The sequence below is a fragment of the Cydia strobilella genome, chromosome 9, assembly GCF_947568885.1.
Source record: "Cydia strobilella chromosome 9, ilCydStro3.1, whole genome shotgun sequence".
Taxonomy (NCBI): domain Eukaryota; kingdom Metazoa; phylum Arthropoda; class Insecta; order Lepidoptera; family Tortricidae; genus Cydia; species Cydia strobilella.
In genome coordinates this window covers 4,802,258-4,815,114 of record NC_086049.1, presented here as the reverse complement: position 1 = coordinate 4,815,114, position 12,857 = coordinate 4,802,258, and the positions used below count along the sequence as shown (strand labels likewise).

At 38.8% G+C, this 12,857-nt stretch overlaps 1 protein-coding gene across 1 annotated transcript in view; it reads left to right on the top strand.

The window, feature by feature from the left end:
- Positions 1 to 6,883: 6,883 nt before the first annotated feature.
- Positions 6,884 to 12,857, top strand: part of LOC134743983 (uncharacterized) — a 42,582-nt gene continuing 36,608 nt past the window's right edge. Inside the window, exons 1-5 of the mRNA XM_063677615.1 lie at positions 6,884 to 6,994; positions 7,850 to 8,035; positions 8,491 to 8,619; positions 9,590 to 9,716; positions 10,127 to 10,338. Of these exons, the coding sequence (XP_063533685.1) occupies positions 6,908 to 6,994; positions 7,850 to 8,035; positions 8,491 to 8,619; positions 9,590 to 9,716; positions 10,127 to 10,338 (741 nt within the window). The 5' untranslated portion in view covers positions 6,884 to 6,907. The remainder of the gene's footprint in view (positions 6,995 to 7,849; positions 8,036 to 8,490; positions 8,620 to 9,589; positions 9,717 to 10,126; positions 10,339 to 12,857) is intronic.

Here is a 12,857-nt window from a genome sequence, read left to right as displayed (position 1 = left end):
GAAGGTGCTAAGGCATAAGGTGCAAAAAACTTGTCTCACGTCATATAACTTTTCAGAGCAGTGCAAGAAAGAATATAATTATTTTTGTATGTAACATAAACTAATTTATGTTGTTTAACTTGTTTGATAAATAAATAAATAAATCTTCATCCAAATATTATGAAAGTAATTTTATTAAGACATAAACTTATTACAACCAGGCTGACACGACATAATGAGATGAGATAAAAGAAATGAAGCTGAAAATGTGATTTGAACGGTTTACCAACTTTTTACAAATTTTATCTACACATATCATGCACATATCATAAACCCTCAAAATCCGTAAATAATGGCCAACATAAGATAAACTGCTTTGTTACAGCAAATTTTTTATCTGTGAAAATGTTATTATTGCTAAATAATAACATCGATTTCGATAATATTATTTCATTCAAATTTCGAACATCTGAAAAACAAAGAAATTTGATTTGACATTTATTCTAATATCAGTCGAGGTGACGTTTTAATTAAAATGAAATGTTAATGAGGGCTATCGTTTTTTTGCTCACCAGTGGGCGCCTCTGTTGATGGTGGTCCAAAAGACTAAAGAACAGCTGTCAGTCATTGAAGTGACAAGTGACATTTGACATTTCGAACTATGGAAAAGACCACCATCTACACTAGCGCCCCTAGCGGCGAATTCATACGCGTTAGCCCTCATTGCATACAAATTTGACAAATCTCGCTTGTTAGTTCGTATCCATTTCGTATCGAACTATATGGCAATCGACCCAAACTCTAGTTTGTCTAAATGAAAAAAAAAAAAACTACGGATGCATGACATGCGTGAAAAAAGGTTTCTGCAGCCATTTGACGTGGAGTTTATCTTTTAGTTAGTTTGTAAGTAAAAAATAATTTGTTTTGTTGTTTTTAAAGTAACTCTAGCAAAAGTGTCGTGTAAAATGTGTGACAAAGATATTTCGGAGACGTCACCTCATATCCGCGAATTCCGCCAGAGAGCAACTGTGCCCCAATGTCGGCTGTAATATGAAGTTAGTGAATATATCATAGAAAGTTTATAATATGTGTGTAGATAAAGCAGTGTATGTAACTGTACATAATTAGGCATTATGTAGCAGTCACATTAACTACTATATTTGGACATGCTACATTAATCACAAAGTTTTATCCTTTATAATTATCCAAATTATTCGAATATTTAGAAAGCCTAACAGGAATAAAAGGTACTGGAAAATATGCGAATGGATGTTTTCGGGACAGGAAACTACTGAAAAAAAAACTTATGTATGTTATATTTTATCGCGAATAAATGCGATGATTTCTGATTTCTGAAAATGGTAAAAATTGCGAATGGCAAAAATCGCAATCTGGAAAAAACGATTTCCGGAAGAGACTCCGCGCGGGGCATATTTGAGTCACTTAACATCAAACTCGGATAAATCCAACTGTCAGATATTGCGATTTTCGTATTGAGAAAAGGCATTAGGGTAGATATTTCCTAAGAGGGTCGAATGGATTTATCCGAGTATGAAGTTAAGCGACATATTTATGTAGAAGTGATTTGTGACAGATAGAGGTCAGTTATATGGACCGTTTTTAGAAGTCAAAAATGTACTAAGATCATTGTCTATATATATTTCGCTGTAGCCCTATTAGCACTAATTTACATGTCCGTCCATTCATTATTAGTTCACTTCTTCACGTTTAACACTAAATACAATGCAGTTGCACTACACGCGTCCATATTAAGGCCACTTGCAAAACGCGCGGTGAAAGTAGTCGCGGCGGTCTGAATAAAGATTGCCGGGCACATTATCAACTGAACGAGATTAAAATGCTTATTTAAATGTAAAGTGTAGGTACATTTATTACATAAACAGGTACGTGGTGAAAACCAGGGTAAACACTATATGTAGTATGTAGAAACTAAATGGTCGCGTACTGTGCGGTTTAATTTTCTCCCGCGGACGCTCCGGTGTGGAATGAGCTCACTTCCGAGATTTTCCCGAGGGTCTACAGTATGGGGTGCGTACCATATTTTTAATGCCACGTTGGTGGCAAACAAGCATACGGCCCGCCTGATGGTAAGCAGTCACCTAGCCCATGGACGCCTGCATCACCAGAGATATTACATGCGCGTTGCCGACCCTTTAAAAACCTGTACACTCCTTTTTTGAAGAACCCCATACTGTAGCCCCTCGGTAAAACCTCGGCAGGGGAGCTCATTCCACAGCCGAAGCGTCTGCGGGAGGAAATTCCTCTTAATCCGCACAGTACGCGACCATTTAGATTCTAGGGTGTGAGGATGAACGTCGGGATGAACACCCTGCCGACGGCGAGCGGTGCCGTGATAGAAAGCGGCCGTTGGCACTATGTCAAGCAATTCTTCAGAGCACAGCCCATTGTACATGTAAGCGGTAGAACACACACAAGGAGGCAAAGTTCATTTCCTATGAGCCATTTTCACTTGGCTAGGCGCCCTGTACAGAGTGCCTAAGATAATCTATTTCACCTCAGACTAGCGTCCTACGCTCTTGTAGTGTCCAATGCGTCCATTTTACCTCGCCGCGCCGTAGCCAAACTAATTGTAATATTGCCAGGCACGATAAATCTGGCTAAGGCCATCGTGGAGACCTGCCAAGTGTGGCCACTTATTCAGGTCTTGAACAATGTAACGAATGTGTCATAATATGACGTAGAATTTATGGGAGCAATCTCCTAGAATGTGTGGTCTGGTCATGACGATTGAAAGGAGTGGAGATCACTTATTATTATATATCATACTGTCATATTGCGATCAAGATAAGTTAGTAAAAAAACATGTTGCAATAATGTTGTGATAGGTGCTTAGTCTAGTTTCAAGTGCTGAGTGAAAAATATGCAATCCACTCAATACACATAACATGTAAGTACCTATGGTTAGAAATATGTTATAGTGTGACTAGTTACTTTCTTTATGTATGATCTGAAAATGAACATAAGAAACTTACCCGTTAGTAAAGTAATCTTCTACTTTTGAAAAGTTTGTCCATCACCATGAGTCAAAAATTATTTCAAAAACATGCCTTGTTGTTATCGTCTTTGACAAAAACTGATGATGTCTTCTACCGATTCAAGAGAGCACTCACGTAACTTCGTGATCATCAAGCCCCATTGAACAATTTAATCTGTTAAAAATATAAACATAGATATTACAACATCAGACAAAACGAGTCCCCTAAGATGCTAGCCTATAAACTTGTATCTCAACAGTTTTGAATGATTCACGGTTGGTTTCACTAGAGTTATATTGACCGGGATATGGACCGTGATTACCGTTGACACCCACACCCGCTATCTTCAGTTACCCGAGAACAAGATGCATGTAACTGCGTCGAGATATCGGGAGCTCGATAACAATACAAAAGGTAATCACGGTCCATATCCCGGTCAATATAAGTGAAACTTGTATCTTGGTTATAAATGTATAACTTAGGAAATAATAATATTCTAAGTTATCTCCACTGATTCACTTCCCCGTGGCAATGTACATTGATCCTGAATGAATCAGACTCAGTAACCTGCCGGACTTTCTTTTTAAGTGAGTTATGTTACCGCTTCGAAATTACTTCTCCTTACCCTAGTTTTAGCGAGTCAAAACTGTCATGATATTTCATGGGAAGAACCTATCCTAAAGGATATAAGTTATACTTCAAGGCGTATTTCTTATCATTTTATAGGGACTAAAACATACCTTTAAACGAGCAATTTTTGTACCTATATATATTTGACGCAGGCAAATTAAAAGAATCCGCCGTTTACAAACATTTTTACGTTTGTAAATGGGTAGGAAAGCCACAATGTTTACTGACCAAACCGTGAACTGATAGTCTTTGGGGCAAAATGTGTTCTTGAGAATGAATAGCAACACGCAGTTTTGACTCGCTAAAACTAGCTGCATGCAAGCGTACATGTAGGTCCCCAAAACGGTGGACCGGCGATTTAATCAAGATAGCAAGAATCACCAGTCGTTGCATTTTTCAGAAAAGTTTATGTCCAGCATTAGACTTTTGGCTAATCATCATTAACTCCTGCCGCCCGCCCACTGCTAGGGGCCCACTGACTATCAGTCCGCCGGACGATATCGGCCTGTCAGTTGTTCGGAGATGTCAAATTTTTGTTCTAACTGACAGGCCGATATCGTCCGGCAGACTGATAGTCAGTGGGCCGCTTTAGGCCTCTCGTCGTGGACGTCACTTATTCCATGTATGTATATCCTGGACTATAGTTTCATTCAGTAGTGCCCCGATATCTTCCAAGTGTCGTCCACTCAATGGGCTAACGAACGCCAGGGGCTTCTTTCATCCAAAAGCGAATTTTGGTTAGGGTATCACGAAGATAGGTACACCAAACATATTTTTATAAGATTCAATTCTCATACTGCAATAATTATTGAAGCTGATTAAAACTAAATCAGGTTTAAGGATGTGCGGCAAGGTCCACTTGTCGTGTTTAAAATGTCTAGTCGACATTTAGGTAGTTCACCTTGAGCACTGTAGAATAGACCCCGGTCATTCTAGAGCAATAGTTGTGATTGCGATTTATAAACGATAATAAAGCATACTTTTGAGTTTAAAAGTCATACAAAGTAAATTCAAAATTGTAATACCTACAAATAAATGAGAGCGAGATATGAGACTAAGAGCAAGCGAGAAGTTTTATATACAAAACCAGCTCTATTTTCTTTGTATAACATTTTTTTGCAACGAAAACTATACATATGTATACCAGACATAGATACTTATGTTACGTAAATTTTCATTCCAAGTTTCATGTAAGTAATTCAAGAATGCCGTTTTAAAATAAGAACATAACATTATATATATATATAGGAAAGTCTTTTTGGACTCGTAAAAACGAGAATGAAACATACTTTTTAGGGTTCCGTACCCAAAGGGTAAAAACTGGACCCTATTACTAAGACTCCGCTGTCCGTCTGTCTGTCAATGATATTTCTGGTGCCGCTTTAACAACAAATACTAAAGAGTACGGAACCCTCGGTGGGCGAGTCTGACTCGCACTTGTCCAACGTACCTAGTTTTGTACAGTCAGCATCATTAGCGTATCAGACTACGCCTCAAAAGTATTTTAAACCATTCACTAAGTGGCCCCTTTGTTTGACATAATTATTGAAAGTCATAATGCAACGAATGTCATATTATCATTAGTCATAATTCTGGAACCGTTAACTTTTCAGGATTTTCCTCAGGTTATCCTATAGATAGGTTAGGTTAGGTTAAGTTTGTTTTATGGCAACCCTGAAAAGTTACGCGTTTCTGAGAAAAACCAAATTATGACTAACGAAAACGTGGACAAACAATACATTATGAGTTAAAACTATATGGGAGACAATAGACCCCATTCTCTAATTATAACTTAACAAAAAGCGATGTGTCTATGAGCCATATCGCTTAGAGATTTATTTATTTGGATAACTATTCTAGGGTGGCATATACTTTTAGCGCGTTGTTTCATTCGCTACACATTCGCTACTATTAATTATGACTGTACCATTATGCATTATGAGCTGGCATTTTATAGCGCCATTTTATTATGCGATAGTCGCCACTTGTCCGATTTTGGAGCGACATCGACATGTGACTTTCACTTTCGAAAATGCGATAATTCGCATTTAACCAGCTAATTATAACTCTGCTTTTACAAAATGACGTATCTTCACAAGAAATTTATACAACTTGAGATCTTTCACTGAAAGCTTCATTGGAGATGCTAATGATAACAAAACTAAAGGTGATTTTGGCCATTCCAAGTCAAAGAGACTTAAGATCTTTCTTCAAGCCTAGATCTAAAGCTTAATGGAGTGATAGTGTAGACAAGTTGTATAGTATGTAATTAATGTTAATATGTCAGGCTGTCACACGTTATTTTATTTTATTTTTTATTTTATACTTTATTGCAACCATGGTATTCATCAATATACAATTGTTATAAATAAAGTTACAGTATCTCATCAGTTATGTGTGGGTGGTAAGATTTACAAGTTGGATGTGAATGATGTAATATGGAATGAAATGAAATGATAATGAATGAAAACTACTGCGTCTATAGGGGGTATTACTGCAATGTTCTGCCACCAGAGTGCAGCACTAGGCCCTTTAGTAAGCCATAGAGTAAGTTATACATACTGTATCTTGAACAGGTTTTTGACAAGTTTTCAGAGATAATAAAATATGACATGGATGCTTGGATGCATCAAGGCGGTTTGTTTACAGACGACCTACCGGGAAACGCGAAAGTGTGAGGTGGTGGGAAGTCGGTGGCATTATAGTTGACATAAGATATAACTATAAAGACATCCGAGCACCTGCCATAATAATGTTTTCACTTATTTACTTACTTCGCTGGCTCAGCGACCCGAAGTGGATCTTGGCCTCCGATACTAGATTTCGCCATTCGTTCCTGTCCTGTGCGATACGACGCCATTCAGCCGCTTGGATGTCATATAGGTGTTTCTGGACCTCATCGATCCACCGGTACATAGGCCTTCCGACCGGACGTCTCCCATTTGGCCGCCCCAGATAAGCACTCTTGGCCGCACGAGAAATGTTTTCACTAGTTGTTATTCATTCCGACCTTTATAGACCTTTGGCAAAAGCACCTAAATGACTGGCAACTTAACAAACTACAAGGGCTTTATGTCACTAATGTCAAATGATATGCTTATTTTCAGTTTTTATTTAAATATAGGTATTAAATGGCTTCTATAAGTAATATTATTGCGAATACTTCAGTTTAAGTCTACATACGGTTATTTTAAGGCAATTTAAATTGCCCTAAGTTTAAAGTGTGATAAGTTGTTTAATACAAAATGCCTGAAAAAAAGCCGGAACCTGTGAAAAGTGCTATGCTCCCGAGTGTAGAGTTGGATCCTACAGAGTGCCCTTTTAGGGAGTTCAGGGACAATGAACTTTCCATTGACTATTGGGGAATGGTAAGTAAAATACCAAGTGACTATTCCGTATTCCGCATTAAAGGCCCATTGATCAGTCCGCCGGATGATATCAGCCTATCAGTTAGAACAAAAATTTGACAGTTCCGAACAACTGACAGGCCGATATCGTCCGGCGGACTGGTAAACAGAGCCCCGACACCAAAAAGCGGCTCCTATACAATCGAAGTTACTCTAGTTTTAAAACGACATATTAGGTACTTAAATTACATAAAACGGCACGAATACAAAGTAATACAAATTAGAGCGGGTAGATTTGTAAATATAAGATTTCTCGGTTTATTTTCTTTGTATAGAATTTTACTTGTATCCTACATAAAGCTTTACGGCCCGATTTGAACCTTGTCTAGATGCGATATGGATTAGATATGTCAGTGTCAAAAGTGACGTTTTTGTTTGAAGAAATTATAATTGATACTCATTTAGTAGTGACTTGCGATCTTGTGCTTGTTGTGACTGATCCTAAAACATACTAACTACTCATAACTTCACGAAAAATGTTACGTATCAGGGTTATTCCCATAGATTTGTGGGCGCGTTGAAAGAAGGCAAGGGAGAAGGATGTTTATGGCAACTTCACGCTCATACTTGTACTTCCTAAAACGTATAAACCTTATTTTTACATATTGAAAATTTTGAGGATTCAACTTGCGTCAGCATTATGTAGAAATTTACTATACGTAGTACACACGGCTCACACAGCTTGATATAACTGTTTCTGGTCACAAACTCGTAGACACTTGATGCTTACAAAAAAATCAGTCTGAAAAACAAAAACATAAATTTTACAGCGTATTTTTGGGCCATTCTGTAAATGTTACTTTTACATTCTTGTAGAGTCCTGCCACATTAAGAACGGTGATCGCGAACAAGATAGTGGTGAAACAGTCGTCAGACTACGTGTGGGTAGACGAGCAGACACAGCCGTTACCAAGATCCGTGAGGCAATACCTCCACGGATGGATCAGAGCTGAAGAACTTGCTTTAAGCCGGTGGGAGGAGGCGGAAACTGTCGTTTATGAGGTATGATGAAGTAGTCAGACACGTGTGGGCTGAGAAAGCCGCTATCTCGGTCTGTGAGGTAGTACCTCCACGGGAGGTGCAGCTATTGGCTCTGAGTTGGGAGGAAGCGAAGACGGTGGTCTTTGATGTATGATTGACAGCATGAATGAATGATTAAGCAGTCGGCTATGCACGGGTAACGACAAAGCTGCTGCTACAGGTTATCACCGGCCACCATGGGATAGGTCAGAGCTGAACAGTTGACTGAGTCGGTAGGATGAAGCGGAAACTGTTGTGTTTGAGGTATTCATTGATGAAATAGTTAGCTAGTCCATTAGTCAGAGCTGAAGGTTAGGGCCGGCTCTGAGCCGATGTACCACGATGAGAAGATGCGGAAAAAGCCTCCTACGCTTAAGAGTAAACAATGTAATCAAAATACCACACAGACGATACTAATAAAAATAATGATTTCACAGGAAGACGGGTCCGACAAGATGTCTATAATAGACATGCAGCTCAGCCATACGCAAGTGCTGCAACGGTCTGCATTCTGCAGGCGGGTGCTTTCGGCTTGCTTCATTTTGGAGCGAGCGGACATACCAACAGTAAGTTTTATGATACGAAAGGGGGTTATTAATGAGGTACTTAGGTATATATATCGCTATCTACAATAATAATTATAATATATATCCCACGAAAGTGTGGCGGTCGAGGCTTCCTAAACGCCAAAAACTCCACAACTGCGAGGTGTGCAATCTCAGGAATTATTTCCTTAACAACGAGTGAGGGGATGCATCGTGATGTGGTGGCAGTAGACAGGAACCTCGGTACAAATCTGTGGTACTAAGTACTGCGGATCGCAAGGCAGCATGGGAGAGGTGCTACACGGGCGGTTCTACAAGGCCCTCACGGGACCCAAAGTGGACCTGCACGGTGAACTGGTTACGTTTCGGGGACCTCTTCGGAGAAACCGAGGGTTTTGTCTGTGCAATTGCGAACGAAGTTATGATGACGAACAACTATCGGAAATATATCCCGAAGAACGGTACGGTCGACATTTGTCGGGCATGCCATCGTCCCGGAGAGTCACTGAGGCTATCATCTCCAGTTGTTCTCATCTTGCTAACGGCCAGTATTTGCACAGACATAATCTCGTAGCAGCAACTTGCTCTTCTATACGGCCTTGTGGACCGCGAATACCACAAGTACTTACCTGCGCCAGTTTTCGAAAATGGTCGTACCACGCTCTATTGGGATATTCAAAGATGTCACTTTAGCAAGTTTTGAAAAAGCAATTGAGATATTTTGTGTAAGGCCAATGTCAAGAAGACCGGCTATAAAATTGATGGTTGAGAAAACCGTTATAGAGCAAAAACTTTCGTATTTGAATATGTACTTCGCTAAGATATAGTCAAAAAGGAAGAGCTTCGCTCCTACCTACTGATCTACCGACCTTTTCTCCACATTGACCTCATTATAATAATATTGTATTTAAACATAATAACTCCTACCTTAAATCACGTACCCGGATCTACATATATGACAGGAGAGGTGCTGAAATATAACCTTTTGCAGGTGGAACACCAGTGGGAAAACTTTTCCTTCGTGTTACCAGACGGCTGGCGACCACGGTATCACATATATTCACCAGGCACAAAGCCGGGAGGTGGCACGCAGCATCGCCCGCTGCTGTCTAAAAATGGTACAATATGGAATCATATAGCAACATTACTTATATGTAGTTTGGAACATGAAATCATGATAGTGTTATTATTTTTTTGTTACATTGTTTGGCCTTGGTCTTTGATTGACGCCATGCGCTCCATAGGTTTGGGTAACATTCCATAGGAGATCAATTAACGCAGTTAGTTTTGCTGGGCATTTTCCGCAAATCGACAACCATTGTGCCTTTTTTTCGTGAAAACGAGGTAGCGCTACTCTAACCGCCCCAGCTGTATCAACTGACGCCATACGCAGAGTGCATTGTTTAAGCCAGAGGTTTAAGCGTAAAAGGGTTGGCAACAATAATACCGAAAAGACGTTAGATCAGATCTGTATTATGAGACGAGTGAACCATACGATAAAGTATTGCCATAACATTGTTTTATTCAGGGTGCTACCTGGTCCGGCTATACTACCTCGGCGCGTGGCGTTGCGTGTGGGTCAGCGACCAAGTACCAGTCGACGCAACAGGGGCACCCCTCCTTCCCTTTTCTCCCCTGTCGAGCCCTGCGCCCACCAAGCCTGCACCAGGGCGGCAGCAACCACCGGTGACTACGATCACGTCTCCGGTGGTGCATCTGTGGCCACTCCTACTTTGTAAGGTGAGTTAGAGAAAGAGACTAAATCAAGATCGACACGACGTCCTAAGAAAAATAATTAAGTATGTAATTTTTTCAAAAATCTACAAATATTCAACGCGACAGGCATGCCACTTTTCATTCACTATTTAGCACAAGTGACACAAGCTATTTAGGAAGCAAAATGCAGATAATAGCCGTAAACTACAAGTATTTTACCGCTAACTGGCGGTTGGTGGCAGTTTGAGTTTCCCAAGCGTCGCTGCAATTCAAGCCAATGATGCACCATTCGCGTTGCATTTACGGAAATGTAAAAGGGTCAAAATTATTTTCGTTTTGGTTTTTGTTTCCAAAAAATTTGACGGAGTGGACTTTAAGTATTTAGTGGAATTTATACTTAAATTCCTCAACCCACCAACGGAGCGGCAGCTGACGTTCACGAGGGTTCATCATACATAGCCGTTAACCGTTATTCGAGTTTTCGCCCGGAAGGCGATGACTGACGAAATTTGCGCCTGGCTCGTGGTCCATTATTGTGAAATTTTATTATGTATATAAAAATTCAATAATATTATGAAATAATAAAGACAGCAATAAATTGCTGTGATAATTAGCTTAAAATAATATATGATGTAAACGACAATTCGAAAGAGCTAGGCCTACTTTAATAAAAAAATATTTGAAGTTTTGAAGTTTGAATTTGAATTAAAAATAGCATTGTACCTCTATTGTCAAGGCGATAGAGTGCGTGTTTAGATATTTTGAGCACCTAGGGCGCTCTGATATATCTGATGGCGACTGTACCAACAGATAAAAAATAAAAGTTGGCACATCACTAGAAACACCACTATCCCATTGTAAATTCCGTTGGGCCACTCTCTATTACAACAGATCCCGTGTCATTACTAAAATAACGACGCTGACAACTTAGTAATAAACAGTATTCATATTTCGCTGCAATAACAGAGTTAACAACTTTAAGATTGGGTCTTAGCTTTACATTTATAAGGACTTTGCTCATAATTGAGATTGGTCGCTGTTCGCATTAGAAACTTTCATGTTCGTTATGTATATTATTTAGGTACTACTGAAATATTTTAACAAAAATTAAACTTTTTACTGTATTTAGGGTTCCGTACCTCAAAAGGACAAAACGGAACCCTTATAGGATCACTCGTGCGTCTGTCTGGCTGTCTGTCTGTCCGTCTGTCACAGCCCATTTTCTCCAAAACTACTGGACCAATTAAGTTGAAATTTGGTACACATATGTAAGTTTGGAACCCAAAGACGGACATGTAACGTAAACAAATGAATTTTAAACATGGGGGACACTTTTGGGGGGTAAATGAGCAAATTTGAAAATAAAGTTTTTCATACTATATCGTATTTCATATCAAATGAAAGAGCTCATTTTGAGAATCTCAAGTATATTTTTATTGTAAATGTAAAATAAATAGTTTAGAAGTTATTTAAGACAAAATTGAAGAAATGGCTAGTAAATAAATGTTTTTACACAATCAAAGAATTTCTGGACGAATAATGTTAATAAATAAATAAATGATAATAAATATTAAATTTGAAAATTATATGAAATATGAAAAATAATGAATGTATATTCAATTTAAATAATAGCTACAATGAAAATCAATGACATGTAAATAGTTTATTGTTAATGTAAATAATGTATATAGCTTAATTTTAAGATCAATATTTGCATGCTGCCATTGGCTAAACATGTGATACTGCTTATAATGATTATGTGAACTTAAAATTACCATGTTTAAGCAAATAAATAATTATCTTATCTTATCTTATCTAAGAAAATAGTCAAAAACTGACCATTCCCCCCACTCCCCTTTATCTCCGAAACTGCTGGGTCTAAAATTTTGAAAAAAGTACACAAAATAGTTATTTACCTATAGATGACAGGAAAACCTATTAGAAATGTGCAATCAATCGTGAGTCGGACTTAATTACTTAGTTTTTAATCCGGCCCTACGGGTTTTTAAAGGCTCATGTTTTAATTAAAAATACATTGTTAAAAATTGTGTAATGTACGGAACTCTTGGAACGCGAGTCCGACTCGCACTTGGCCAGTTTTAGTTTTAAATATCAATAGTCTAGAAAATTAACAACTTTAAACTTATGAAATAAAACTATGAAAACGGATTATATCGCGTATATTGAATTTATAATACATCAACTAATACATTAACTCAATCAAGTTTGATAAGCCTCTGGTTCTTGCCAAGGAGAAGCGTTACATACCCAGAATGCTGCGCGAGGCCATTGAGATTAAGAAATATCCAAACTTTAATAGGGAAGATGGCTTTTCTCTACCACCAGCTTGGGATCCTGTAGTCCACCTGATAAAGGAGCAAGCGAGACATAGACTGTGAGACCGTAGTGTTGGATGATGCTGGACATTCTGATGTTTTGAAAAGATGTGTCCCGCCGAGTTTGTTGCCGGTCCCATATTGGGATACCCTCCTACAATTTAGGAGGGAATTAAATCTTCTCGGGTCCGTGGTGTAGGGTTGGAG